Source organism: Vulpes lagopus, chromosome 8, assembly GCF_018345385.1.
Source record: "Vulpes lagopus strain Blue_001 chromosome 8, ASM1834538v1, whole genome shotgun sequence".
Lineage (NCBI taxonomy): Eukaryota > Metazoa > Chordata > Mammalia > Carnivora > Canidae > Vulpes > Vulpes lagopus.
In genome coordinates, this window is record NC_054831.1 from 70,937,278 (window position 1) to 70,949,163 (window position 11,886).

Genomic DNA, 11,886 nt, shown 5'->3' on the forward strand with positions numbered 1-11,886 from the left:
GAACGTTCCAGGCAAAGTGTGCCTGGCCAACTTCCTTGAAATGGATATTATCTGTAACAAAATGTGTTCTCTGGTAAAAAATGGCAGACCATGATTGAAGTTCAGGTTGGCTCCAAGGCTATGGATGGGTATTTGCTTCATCTCTTCTATGTAGGGCTGTGTTTCCTCTTGCTGATGTAAAAATTATCACAAACCAAGGGGTATAAAACAATACTAGTTTATTTTCTTATAGTTCTGGAGGCCAGAAGTCTGCAATAGGTCTTATTTGGTAAAACCAAGACATTGGTTGTATTCCTTCTGTTCTGGAGACTCTAGAGAAGAAAATCAATTTCCTGTTTTTTTCCAGCTGCTAGAGACTTTATGCATTCATTGGCTTTTGACTCCTTTCTTGCATCCCTTAGACCTTCCATCACACCTCTTTAACTCTGACCAGCCTGCTGCCTTCTCTAAGGACCCTAGAGATTACATTGGGCCCACTCAGATATTCCAGGATAATTCCTGTCTCAAGATCTTTAATCACATCTGCAAAGTATCTTTTGCCGTGTAAGGTACGGTATGTACAGTTTTTAGGGATAGGGGTGTATTTAGAGGCAATGTGGATGTCAGTGGATGTCTTTTATCAGAGTAGGTTAAAAAAAAAAAAAAAGATTCTGAAAACCTTCTATGCTCAGCCCTGAGGGATTGGCCAAATCTGGAAGAAAATGATAAAAAGCATGAGCAGAGAGGTACAGATAAATGGCTTCAAGGCAGTAAGATGCCCCCAAGCAATGTCAGGAAAGGCATAAAAGAGGTTTGCCAATCTATTTATTCTTCCCGTGATGTGTTTGCTCAAAAAGAAAAAGAGCCGAAGAAGCACAACATTGATTTGGGGAAACTAATGGGCCTTCACAGTGCAGATAGTTCTGGAAAACGGGAGCTAGCTGAAGTTCAATGAATTGATGGCTATGAGCCTCACATCCAAAAATCTATTAAAGGTCAGGGCTTACAAATGGTGACAAATAAAATAACCTTAGTGAAACCACAGTTAAAATAGAAAGGGTGTCGGGATCCCTGGGTGGCGCAGCGGTTTGGCGCCTGCCTTTGGCCCAGGGCGCGGTCCTGGAGACCCGGGATCGAGTCCCACATTGGGCTCCCGGTGCATGGAGCCTGCTTCTCCCTCTGCCTGTGTCTCTGCCTCTCTCTCTCTCTCTGTGACTATCATAAAAAAAAATAAAAAAAATAAAAAAAAATAAATTAAAAAAAAAGAAAGGGTGTCTTTCATTTATTTAATCTCAAAGCAACCAACTCAGGAATTTGGGGGGTTTTCTACATCTCACAGGTTATTATTTTTTTAAGATTTTATTTATTCATGAGAGATAGAAAGAGAGAGAGGCTGAGTCATAGACAGAGGGAGAAGCAGGCTCCATGCAGGAAGCCCTATGTGGGACTCGATCCCAGGACTCCAGGATCACGCACTGAGCCAATGGCAGATGCTCAACCACTGAGCCACCCAGGCGCCCCCATCTTACAGGTTAATTATTGCCTTGCTCTTTCGCACTCGGGCTGTTTCTGCAGTGATTCCAGTCAGCACTGGATCAGGAGTTGTGTAGATTGGGAACCCAGAAACCAACCCTGGGACAAGGCTCCATGTACAAAGAGCTGATTCAGGAGGAAAGGAACCCCTGGAGAGAGTGAGGGGAGTGGCCAGGAAGGGAGACAGCCAACAGACTATGAGATCCAGTCAGACGTGGCTGCAGATGACCGAAGCTTCATCCTGCTGGGAAATTGGGCGCCAGTGTAAAGCACACACCTCAGATGGATCTCTCAGAACCAGGCAGCTGGGTCTTTTATACACCCCCCTCCCCATCAGGCCCTGGGTCAGGGCTGCTGCCAGGGGCCAGCATTCCTTGGCATTTCCAGTCCACTCAGTAAAAGACAAGAGACTCCAGGGGCAAGAGGCAGCCCTCAGGCCATAAGAGACAGATCCAACAGTTCAAAACAATGGTCCTGGACAGTGGTAAAGGCTGGGGGCTGGGGTAGGGGCTGTGGGTGCTAACCTAACATACCTAGCCTAACCACTGGTGTGTTTCAAACGGGGCTGTCTCGTTCTGTGCGTAATGGTCACTCTACCCCAATTAAAATAGTCAGAAGAACAGGACCAAGATGGGTACGATTTTAATGCTTCTGCAATTATTTTTTTCGAACAGAACAGGATGATTGATACCAGGTTTCAAGACTTTCATGTTTCATAACACTCAATTGAGGTCTGCATTTTGAATTAGTTTGTAAAATGACATTTACATGATGTAGAATGAAGCAATTGAATTCTTAAAAAGTAATGATAAGTAACACAAAGAACAAAGGCTAGTAAGCATAAATTTTTACTTTGTGGACTTCCTTGTCATCACACTCTCTCTGTTTGTTGTAGTAATAGAAAGTATTGTCCCTTCTCTGGAGTTTCTTCACGTATCCTGTCTCTGGCCAACGATCTACCTGCATATCAGAAATCAGAATACAAAATTCAATCTAACAATGCTTGAGCTCTCAAGAGATTATTATACACCCCTCGAATGCATCCTAAGTTGTATCCTTATACTGCAAAACAGCTCATTTGGTGCTTCTCTCTAGATCCCAATTTCTAAATTTAAATTTTTACTCAGTTGCCGAGATAGAGGACATATTCAAAACACTCTAAACTTTATTTTTTCTCGCATTTACAAACTATTTCAAACATTACTACTTCCTAACTTCTGAAAGTAATGCCTTAGATGGAAGTTAGGCTCAGGCCTCACTCTGAAAGCACTTGGGTGGTAGTAACAAATGGAAGCACCTAGATTCAAGATACCTAAAGGTGCATATGCATTCCTCAAGTCCATATCACAAGTTCATTTTGAAACCAAATTTTACAAAAGATTTTTATTTTTTAATTAATTGCTACACCCAACATGGGGGTCAAACTTACCATGATCAAGAGTTGCATGATCCACCAATTGAGCCAGCCAGGCACCCCTTGAAATTGATTTTTTAATAGAAATTCGAGGTCACGAATTTTTTTTAAAGATTTTATTTATTTATTCATTCATGACAGAGAGAGGGAAAGAGGCAGAGACACAGGCAGAGGGAGAAGCAGGCTCCATGCAGGGAGCCCAACATGGGACTCGATCCCGGGTCCCCAGGATCACGCCCTGGGCCGAAGGCAGCGCTAAACCGCTGAGCCACCTGGCTGCCCTGCTATTCTTTCTCATACGTTGTATTGCTTACTTTAAATTTGGCTTGACCTAGTTTGAACATTTTTCTTTCCTTCCTCTCCAAATTCATGTTCTATTTTCTTGATCAGGTCAATATGTTTCTTCTGGATTCTGTGAGATCTACTCTATCATTGTCAAAACCTGATTATTCAGGTATCATGGTCTAGATAATTGAATGCTCTTCACCACTATCTCTATGGGCAGCTTGTCATTTCTCATATGCACCACCCATAAATCACAACTTTCCACTGGAATAGGAATACATCATGAATACAAAGCAATGCATTTTTTTTTCTTACAGCACATTTTCATTTTCTTATGTTCTCTTGTTTATTTAAGAATTAGTGAATGGGTAGCTCGGGTGGCTCAGTGGTTTAGCGCCGCCTTCAACCCAGGGTGTGATCCTGGAGACCTCAGATAGAGTCCCATGTCGGGCTCCCTGCATGGAACCTGCTTCTCCCTCTGCCAGTGTCTCTGCCTCTCTCTCTCTCTCTCTCTCTCTCTCTCTCTGTCTCTCATGAATAAATAAATAAAATCTTAAAAAATAAAGAATCAGTGAAAATAGGTAGCAGCATATCTGATAAACCTTGGAGGGCTGACATATACAGTATAGAAAACAATCAATGCTTCCTATCATATAGGTCAAGCTTGCCTTTCATAGCTTCCATTGCCCGCAGTAGAGAAAGAAGGGTGTTCTTAAGACACCATTATAACTCTCTTCCTCTTGGGGCCAGGAGCAGGCTCTCATTTAGTAGAGTCCTAAAAAAGCATCTCATTCAGTGAAGAAATAGATACTGTATATGGGATGAGTCTCCAAGCATCTGTATTGGTTCTGTGCTCATCAACTCCTATTCATTTTATTTTATTTTATTTTTTAAAGATTTTATTTATGTATTCATGAGAGACACACACAGAGAGAGGCAGAGACACAGGCAGAGGGAGAAGCAGGCTCCATGAAGGGAGCCCAATGTGGGACTCGATCTCAAGACTCCAGGATCATGCCCTGAGCCAAAAGCAGACGCTCAACCACTGAGCCACCCAGGCATCCCAAACCCTATTCACTTTAAATAACCTTTGTATTTTATAATTTTTCTTCTTGTCCTCTCACTTGATGACTCCCATTCAAATAAGGAAAGCTCCATTCCTTTAAGTAGAACAGAGTGGAGTGGTAAAGTCCTCAAGACCAGTTAGGGAGGTCAGCAAGCTTACATGTCCCAAAAGGAAAGAGAACTTAGCTCAAACCCTTCATACCTCTGTACACTGGTAGACACACTGATCAAGGTAAGCCTTCAGTTACTATCCTGGCCAATCTTTAAGGACCTCTACAAATGTCTCTGGGGGCATGAAGCCACTCTGGAGGATTGTCCCTCAAAGAAAGCAATTTTGTCTTCTTCTAAATTCCTGGGCTTCCTTTTTAAAGGCACACATATTTTGAGCTTGTATAAGGTTCTATTGTTTGTGTCATTATTAATCTTCTACTTCAAGATATTAAGAATAATAAAAGTTATCATTCATTAAACACTTATCCTTCATTCACTCAATAAATTATTAAGCGCTGCAATGTCAGGCACTTGAAATACATGATTTCGTTTAATTCCTGTAACTGTTTTCTAAAACAGATATTGCCATCACCATTCTACTGTTGAGCTCAGCCACGTTAAGAACTTTGTCGAGGATTGCTCAACTAATGCAGATCCTGGCTAGATTCCAAATCTGGTTCTCTTCTTGCTGGCCCACTCAATTTCTTGAGGCCAGGTCCTCCCTTATATTTTTATCTCCTAATGCACTTGGCACAGAAATTTGCACATGGTAGTGATGGAGTTGAGGGCATGCTGCCCCAGAATATGCCACTTTGGCATACTGATGGTTTAAAGTTACTTGAGAAACCAGTGCATGAAGGACTCTGATCCTTCCTCTGAAAGCAGAAAATAAATCTCCCATGTGAAAGGCACCTCTTCACATCTGTAGGTAGACAGACATCCGTATCATCAGGAACAGAGAATTCAGGACCAACAGGGGTGTGTAAATAAATTCTACTTATCTCCCTACTAATTAATACTCAAGCCTAAATTACTTTGTTAGTTCTTCACACATTTATCATTTCTTTTCTAAAAGGTATATAAATGGCTTACTTTGGTCACTTCTTGGGTCTTATATCTTTGGGGGCCCCATATTCATGAAATTAGGTGAAAATTGTTATCTGTCTTGGGTCAATTTAATTATTAGACTAGCCAAAAAAACAGAGAGAATCCAGGGGGGAATTTTCTCCTTCCTGACAGTTTATACCCAATTAGTATAAACTGAAGTGAAATGCAAGACCTTTTCAAAATTGCCAAGTCATACAGTGAATAGGCTTGCTCTTCCCTACATCACACACTCCTCTCACTTTGTGAGGCTTCCCCTTCAAGGACGTTCTTCGTGTTCTCTTAAATCTAATTTTATCTCAATCACATTATTGGGCCTGGGGTGTAATGCATAACCAAAGTCAGGAGTTGCTCTCTAATAGTTTTCTGTCACTTACAATCTCCATAATAAACAGAATATAACCCCTTTATAATTTGTGATTTTTTAAAAAAGAAGAAACTGTAAAGACATAATAGTTATACAACAAACTGAATATCTGTTAATAGAATTACCTAAGGGGAAAAGACTCTGCTTTTGTGGTTATCATCAAAGATTTATCTGGTAGAGCATGGTTGTTCAATAAAAGCTAGAAAGTTCTTAATGTTTCCATGCTGAAGGACCACCTCTCCCTCCATTCTACCTGAAAACCACTTTGTGGGCCTGTCTCCTCATCAATAAAGGGAGAGAATTGGAGTAGAGCTTCCTTTTAGTTATTTTCTGGCTCTTTGTTTGAGTTTGGTACTTTTGACTGAATATTTTGAGTTCAGGTTTTTAGAGACATCTTACCATAGAAACTTGTTTCACTTGTTTATATTCAATTTCATCCCGATATCCTGCTTGCTGAAATCTGTACAGATTTTCTATCTCTTCTGACCATTTTTTGGCACGACTTATTGATTTTGGTTTCACGTCAGAATTAGCCATGGCTACAGAAGTCTTATTGCCAATTATTTCTGAAAGATGTTAAAACAACATTAAAAATAGCATAGTAGTGACAATTTTGAAAGTCCCTTTAAAAATGAACACAGTGGATTTTTTTTTAAATGAGAGTTGAGAATCCCATTAGGTATATTAAAATTTAAACATTCAATTCCAAGATTGAGAAGGATTCAAGCTCTATGTTGAAAATAAAATAAACCCTGAAAGATGCATAGGGAACTGTTTATTTCTTAATCAAATAAAATTGCATTCAGAGCGTGATCTCCTAATTCTGGTGTTCTAGGTTTACACATTTCTGAAGTCACACTCTTATTTTTAACTACTCAGTAGATTGTCAAAATATCTCACCACCATTCCATTTGATTATATTCAAAACTGCATCCCCCACTTATTTTTTTTCCCTAAAAACGGAATGTAAGATCAGTCTTCTCACTGTCTTCTTATTCTTCTTGCTGAGGAGCAATAGTTTCCTCTTTTTCCATATCTGAACTACTTGGAGGTATCCAGTCACTGTGGTCCATTCACTCAGGTGGTCACTGTGACCCTGCTCCTGTGACAGCCCAATGTGAAAAAATAGACGAACACAAAGTCCATGAAAGCCGTATGACTGTCTGATACTGGGATCATTTAATTAATTAATTAATTTATTTTTAAGATTTTATTTATTTATTAATGATAGGCACAGAGAGAGAGAGAGGGGGGGGGCAGAGACACAGGTAGAGGGAGAAGCAGGCTCCATGCAGGGAGCCTCATGTAGGACTTGATCCCAGGACCCTGGGATCACAACCTGAGCCAAAGGCAGGCACTAAAGTGCTGAGCCACTCAAGGATCCCCAAGATCATTGATTTTAAAACAATGTAAGCAGTCACCAGTAGCTTTTGAAGTTCAAAGATTCAACTCTTTGTACATGTACATGTAATTGTCTATTCACCAAACTTCTAGAGTCAGTTTTTCAAAGACCTATCTTGCAGTTGTTTTCTCTGTCATCTTATCTTGTTACTGAAATATATCAGTTAACTGAAATAAAGGGCCCAGAATTTTCACCATGATTCCTTGAATCTATTCTTCTCTTAAAATATGTTTCTATTGGCTGAAATACATTGGATTAAACCTCATAAAGTAGGTCCTATAAATGAATTCTTATTTATTGAATTTTTTTTATCACAACCACAAATTCTCATTATAGTAGTCTCTCCTTACTTGTGGTCTCACTTTCTGTGGTCAACCACAGTCTGGAAGCAGATGGATCCTCATTCTGACCTAGTGTCAGAAAGTCAGTGGTGGCCTAACGCTACATCCTAATGCCTATGTCATTCACCTCACTTCATCTCATCAGACAAGCATTTTATCTTACATTATCACAGAAAGGTGAGTACAGGAATACATATTTTGACAGGCCACATTCACATAACTTTTTCAAACATGTTGTTATAATTGTTCTATTTTATTATTGTTTACCTCTTACTGTGCCTAATTTATAAGTTAAACTTTATCATAGACATGTATGTATAGCAAAAAACATAGGATATATAGGGTTTGCTACTATCCGCAGTTTCAGGCATCCACTGGGGAGTCTTGGAATGTATCTTCCATGGATAAGGGGAGGACTAGTATGTGTTGAAAAGACCAGGAAATACATTAAAGTACAAAAAAAGGAAAAGTCGAAATAATCCTCACATCAATTAGAAGTATCTGTCCTTAACATTGGGTGAACATCATCTTGAACATAAGATGAGTTAGAAGGACAGACTTTAAAAGTTTTATAAAATGGAGTCTTATAATAAATGCTTTCACAAGTATAACAAATTTAGCTCAGCCTGGATTTAATAGGGTAGGGAGTAGAGGGGGAGAGTAGGAAATGGAAATAAAATCAATGGAATTGCTGAATTCCAGATAAATATTTCTTCAATGTGAAAGATGTGGCCTAAAATTTCCCTCATAGTTAATAAAAATAGATTGATGGAGACTGTTAGGAGGTTAAGAGCCATTTGTTTGAACTTTATGTATCTATCAATCACACACAAGTGCCAACTGGCTCTTCTATGAAAAATAAGGGAACTGGTCCTGTGCTTCCTCCTACCTCCTGTAGATTTTTGTCACATTCTGACTTAACATTCAATATTGCATTTACATTCCCTTCTGAAACCAAAATTCTCACAATTGTTTGGGCTTAGCTCCAGATTTAAATGAAATAAAATGAAGTCATTTGAGTTACACAGTTCACTCTGATAAAAGTAGCAACTATCCAAATGTATTGTTTGCATTTTTTCCATCGTGCATACCAATATATATATTGACTAGACCAAAGAAAATTAAGCTATTATTAATAGTAGACTTTTAAAAACTTTTGATCCTTATTAATTTAGGTTTAGGCTCATGTTGTATTTTACTTTATTACTTTTTAAGATTTTATTTATTTGAGAGAGACAGACAGAGATAGTGAGAGAGCATGAGCAGGGAGGAGAAAGAGAAGCAGGCTCCCTGCGGAACAGGGAGCCCAACTCAGGGATAGATTCTAGAACCCTGAGATCACAACTTGAGCTGAAGGCATATGCTCAACTGACAGAGCCACCCAGGCAGGCACTCCCCTAATGTTGTAGTTTAAGGCAATATGTTGTCATGTTATTGTGTGAATGTGTGTAAATTTTGGAATACCCGACAAAACAATACGTGAGTCATAATCACCAAAACTTTTACCCTTCATTTCCATTCATTTTAATGCTTTGTTGCTGCACACTAAATAGAACCACCAGGGAGTTGGACACACATAGTACAGCCTGACAGGCCATTATCATCCATAACTATATATAAAACCTATTTTTTCATAGAAAAATGACACTAAGAAACATGAAAGGAAAAAAAGGTGGGAATTCACTGTATAAAGGTACTTTCAGAATCATAGCCATGTTTGCTATGAGAATTTAGTGGCTGTATTATATTGCTTTTACAGATGAAGCACATTTCCTCAAAGTAGTGGCACAGTCATACTTTTTGTTTTACCCAAACCATTTTTGCTTTAGGCTTGGCTTTTTTATACATAAAATACTTAAAAAAAATTTTTTTATTTATGATAGAGAGAGAGAGAGAGAGAGAGAGAGAGAGGCAGAGACACAGGCAGAGGGAGAAGCAGGCTCCATGCACCGGGAGCCCAATGTGGGATTCGATTCCGGGTCTCCAGGATTGCGCCCTGGGCCAAAGGCAGGCGCCAAACCGCTGCGCCACCCAGGGATTCCCCTGGTGGGGAATATATAAAATACTTTTATATACTCATATTCATTCAAAAAGTATTTTCCTGAATGTCATCCGTGTTATCTTTTGCCAGTTTCAAACAAAACAATCATGGCAACTATAAATATAAAAATGCTTTCATGGTGCCTGGGTGGCTCAGTCGTTTAACCATCTGCCTTAGGCTCAGGTCATGATGGGGGAGGGGGGAGGTCCTGGGATTGAGCGGCCTCTCCCACTGGATTCTTTGCTCAGCAAGGAGCCTGCTCCTCCTCCTTCCTCTGCCTGCCTCTCCCCTTGTTTGGGCTCTCTCTCTCTCTCTCTCTCTCAAATAAATAAAATCTTTTTTAAAATTAAAAACAAAACAAAACAAACAAAAAACCGGCTTCAACAAGGGCGCCTGGGTGGCTCAGTTGGTTGTGTCTGCCTTCTGCTCAGATCATGATCTCCTGGGTCCTGGGATCCAGCCCTATATGGGGCTCCCTGCTTAGTTAGCAAGATGTCTGCTTCACCCTCTCCCTTTGCCCCTTCCCCTGCTTTTGCTCTGTTTCTCTCAAATAAATGAGTGATGTCTTAAAAAATTTTTTTTCTCGGGGATCCCTGGGTGGCTCAGCGGTTTGGCGCCTGCCTTTGGCCCAGGGCGCGATCCTGGAGTCCCGGGATCGAGTCCCACGTTGGGCTCCCAGCATGGAGCCTGCTTCTCCCTCCTCCTGTGTCTCTGCCTCTCTCTCTATGTCTATCATAAATAAATAAATAAATCTTTAAAAAAATTTTTTTTTCCTAAATGCTTTCAACAGAAAAGTTCTACAGAAGAGTAGAACTACTGGAGGAAAAAAAAAAACATTTTTTCTTAGTAGAAATACATATCTTCTATACATATTAGGCATTTCAAAACTTTGTTGTTCCACAATAGCTAAAGGGAACATAAATGCATTTTCACCATAATAGGAGCCCCTGTGGTTACTGTAACTATTCTATGTAGTGGTGATGCAAATCCCACCACCCTTTATGTCTCTCTTACTGATTTACTTTCTACTTCTTGAAAATAAAATGAAACTAAAATTGAGAAAGATCAACTTAATTTCTTGGTTAAATATTTCAGTAATTCTGGGAAATTCAGGGCCAATATTGATTGCGCTGGTAACATTCAGCACTTTGAAATTTAGTGCTTTACTTAGAGTAGTGGCAAAAGATAATTACTCTAAAAATATGTCTTTGTGGTCCATGGTTGAGGTGTGCAAATCCGCATCTGCGCAGTGTAAAGCCACTCCATGCTCTCTCCAGTCCCTCACACCTTTCTTCGCCAGAAATCCCCGATTTTGCACGTGAGGTAAAAGCTGCCATAGAAAGCTGAGAGAAGCAAAATGCTGGAGGAAGCATTATAAAGCTGGGGGTCATAGGACTGGTCTCCAGGAGAACTCTGAAAGGAGACCCTCGGAATACCTCAAGCCGCAGGGCGCACGGCTCGGCCTGGAAGCTACCAGAAAATCGGAGTCTGAAACTCAAGGAGTAGCAAACACAGGCCACGGCTAAGCCACACACACACAAAAAAAAACATACGCAAGCAACACCAATCTCAGAAATCATAAAGGCTCACCGGAGCGGAAGGGGCGGAGCCGAGGCTTCCGGGGCGGGGCCCGGGCGGGCGCAGGGGAGGGGGGCGGGCCGCTCGCGCCCCTCGGGGCGTGTCCAACCCCCCTCCCCCGCTCTCCCTGGGTCCTGCTCTCCGTTGTTACCCTCGTTGGCCGACCTGGGGAGGCCGAGGCACCCCGCCCGGGAGCTCGCAGAAGAGCGCGGCGGTGCTCGGGCTGCGAGAGGCCAACTGCCGCGCCGCGGCGACCCTCGCGTCTCCTAGCAACGCGTGACGCCCGGCCCCGGCCCCGCCCCCTGCGAGCGGGCCCTAGTGCGCAGGTGCGAGGGTGGGCGGGGCGGCGAGCCCAGTGTGGAGCGTCGGAGTGGAAGCGGCGGTGGAGCCTCGTGGGGCGCTGAGCCCTAGGCGGGGGTAGCGAGCAGAATGTGTGATTTGCTTCCCCGGGACCAAGCGGAATTCCGTTGGTGATTTTGGTTCCTGATAGATACCTCCTGTCTGTCCCACCTCATTTTGTTGAAATGAAGTGGACCAAATCATGGGGTGGAGTTTAGAGCCTGACAATTAGTAAACCTACAGTAAACAACATCCCTAGCTTACAGGATTTTTCTCTATCATTACGTTTACGCGTGTATTTAAAATACTTACATTTAGGGGATCCCTGGGTGGCTCAGCGGTTTAGCGTTGCCTTCAGCCCAGGGCGTGATCCTGGAATCCCGGGATCGAGTCCCACGTCGGGCTCCCTGCATGGGGCCTGCTTCTCCCTCTGCCTGTGTCTCTGCC

At 41.7% G+C, this 11,886-nt stretch overlaps 1 protein-coding gene across 2 annotated transcripts; it reads right to left on the bottom strand.

Annotated features, from left to right (window-relative positions):
* Positions 1–2,167: 2,167 nt before the first annotated feature.
* On the bottom strand, positions 2,168–11,340 carry MEIG1 (meiosis/spermiogenesis associated 1). 2 transcript variants are annotated; one of them, XM_041767930.1, is made up of 3 exons: positions 11,113–11,340; positions 6,138–6,304; positions 2,168–2,472 (listed from the first exon to the last, which is right to left on the bottom strand). In XM_041767930.1, the coding sequence occupies exons 2-3, from the start codon at positions 6,273–6,275 to the stop codon at positions 2,344–2,346; spliced, it is 267 nt and encodes an 88-aa protein (XP_041623864.1). In that variant the 5' UTR covers positions 6,276–6,304; positions 11,113–11,340; the 3' UTR covers positions 2,168–2,343. The 2 variants fall into 2 exon arrangements, with proteins under 2 accessions (XP_041623864.1, XP_041623863.1); XM_041767929.1 differs by lacking the exon at positions 11,113–11,340 and adding an exon at positions 6,639–6,645.
* Between the last annotated feature and the right edge of the window lie 546 nt (positions 11,341–11,886).

Excerpts from the sequence above, each read along its gene's own strand:
- MEIG1 (XM_041767930.1), bottom strand. The coding sequence starts at position 6,275 with ATGGCTAATTCTGACGTGAAACCAAAATCAATAAGTCGTGCCAAAAAA. Across the intron at positions 2,473-6,137 it reads AAGTGAAACAAGTTTCTATG|GTAGATCGTTGGCCAGAGAC; the intron begins GTAAGATGTCTC and ends TCTGATATGCAG.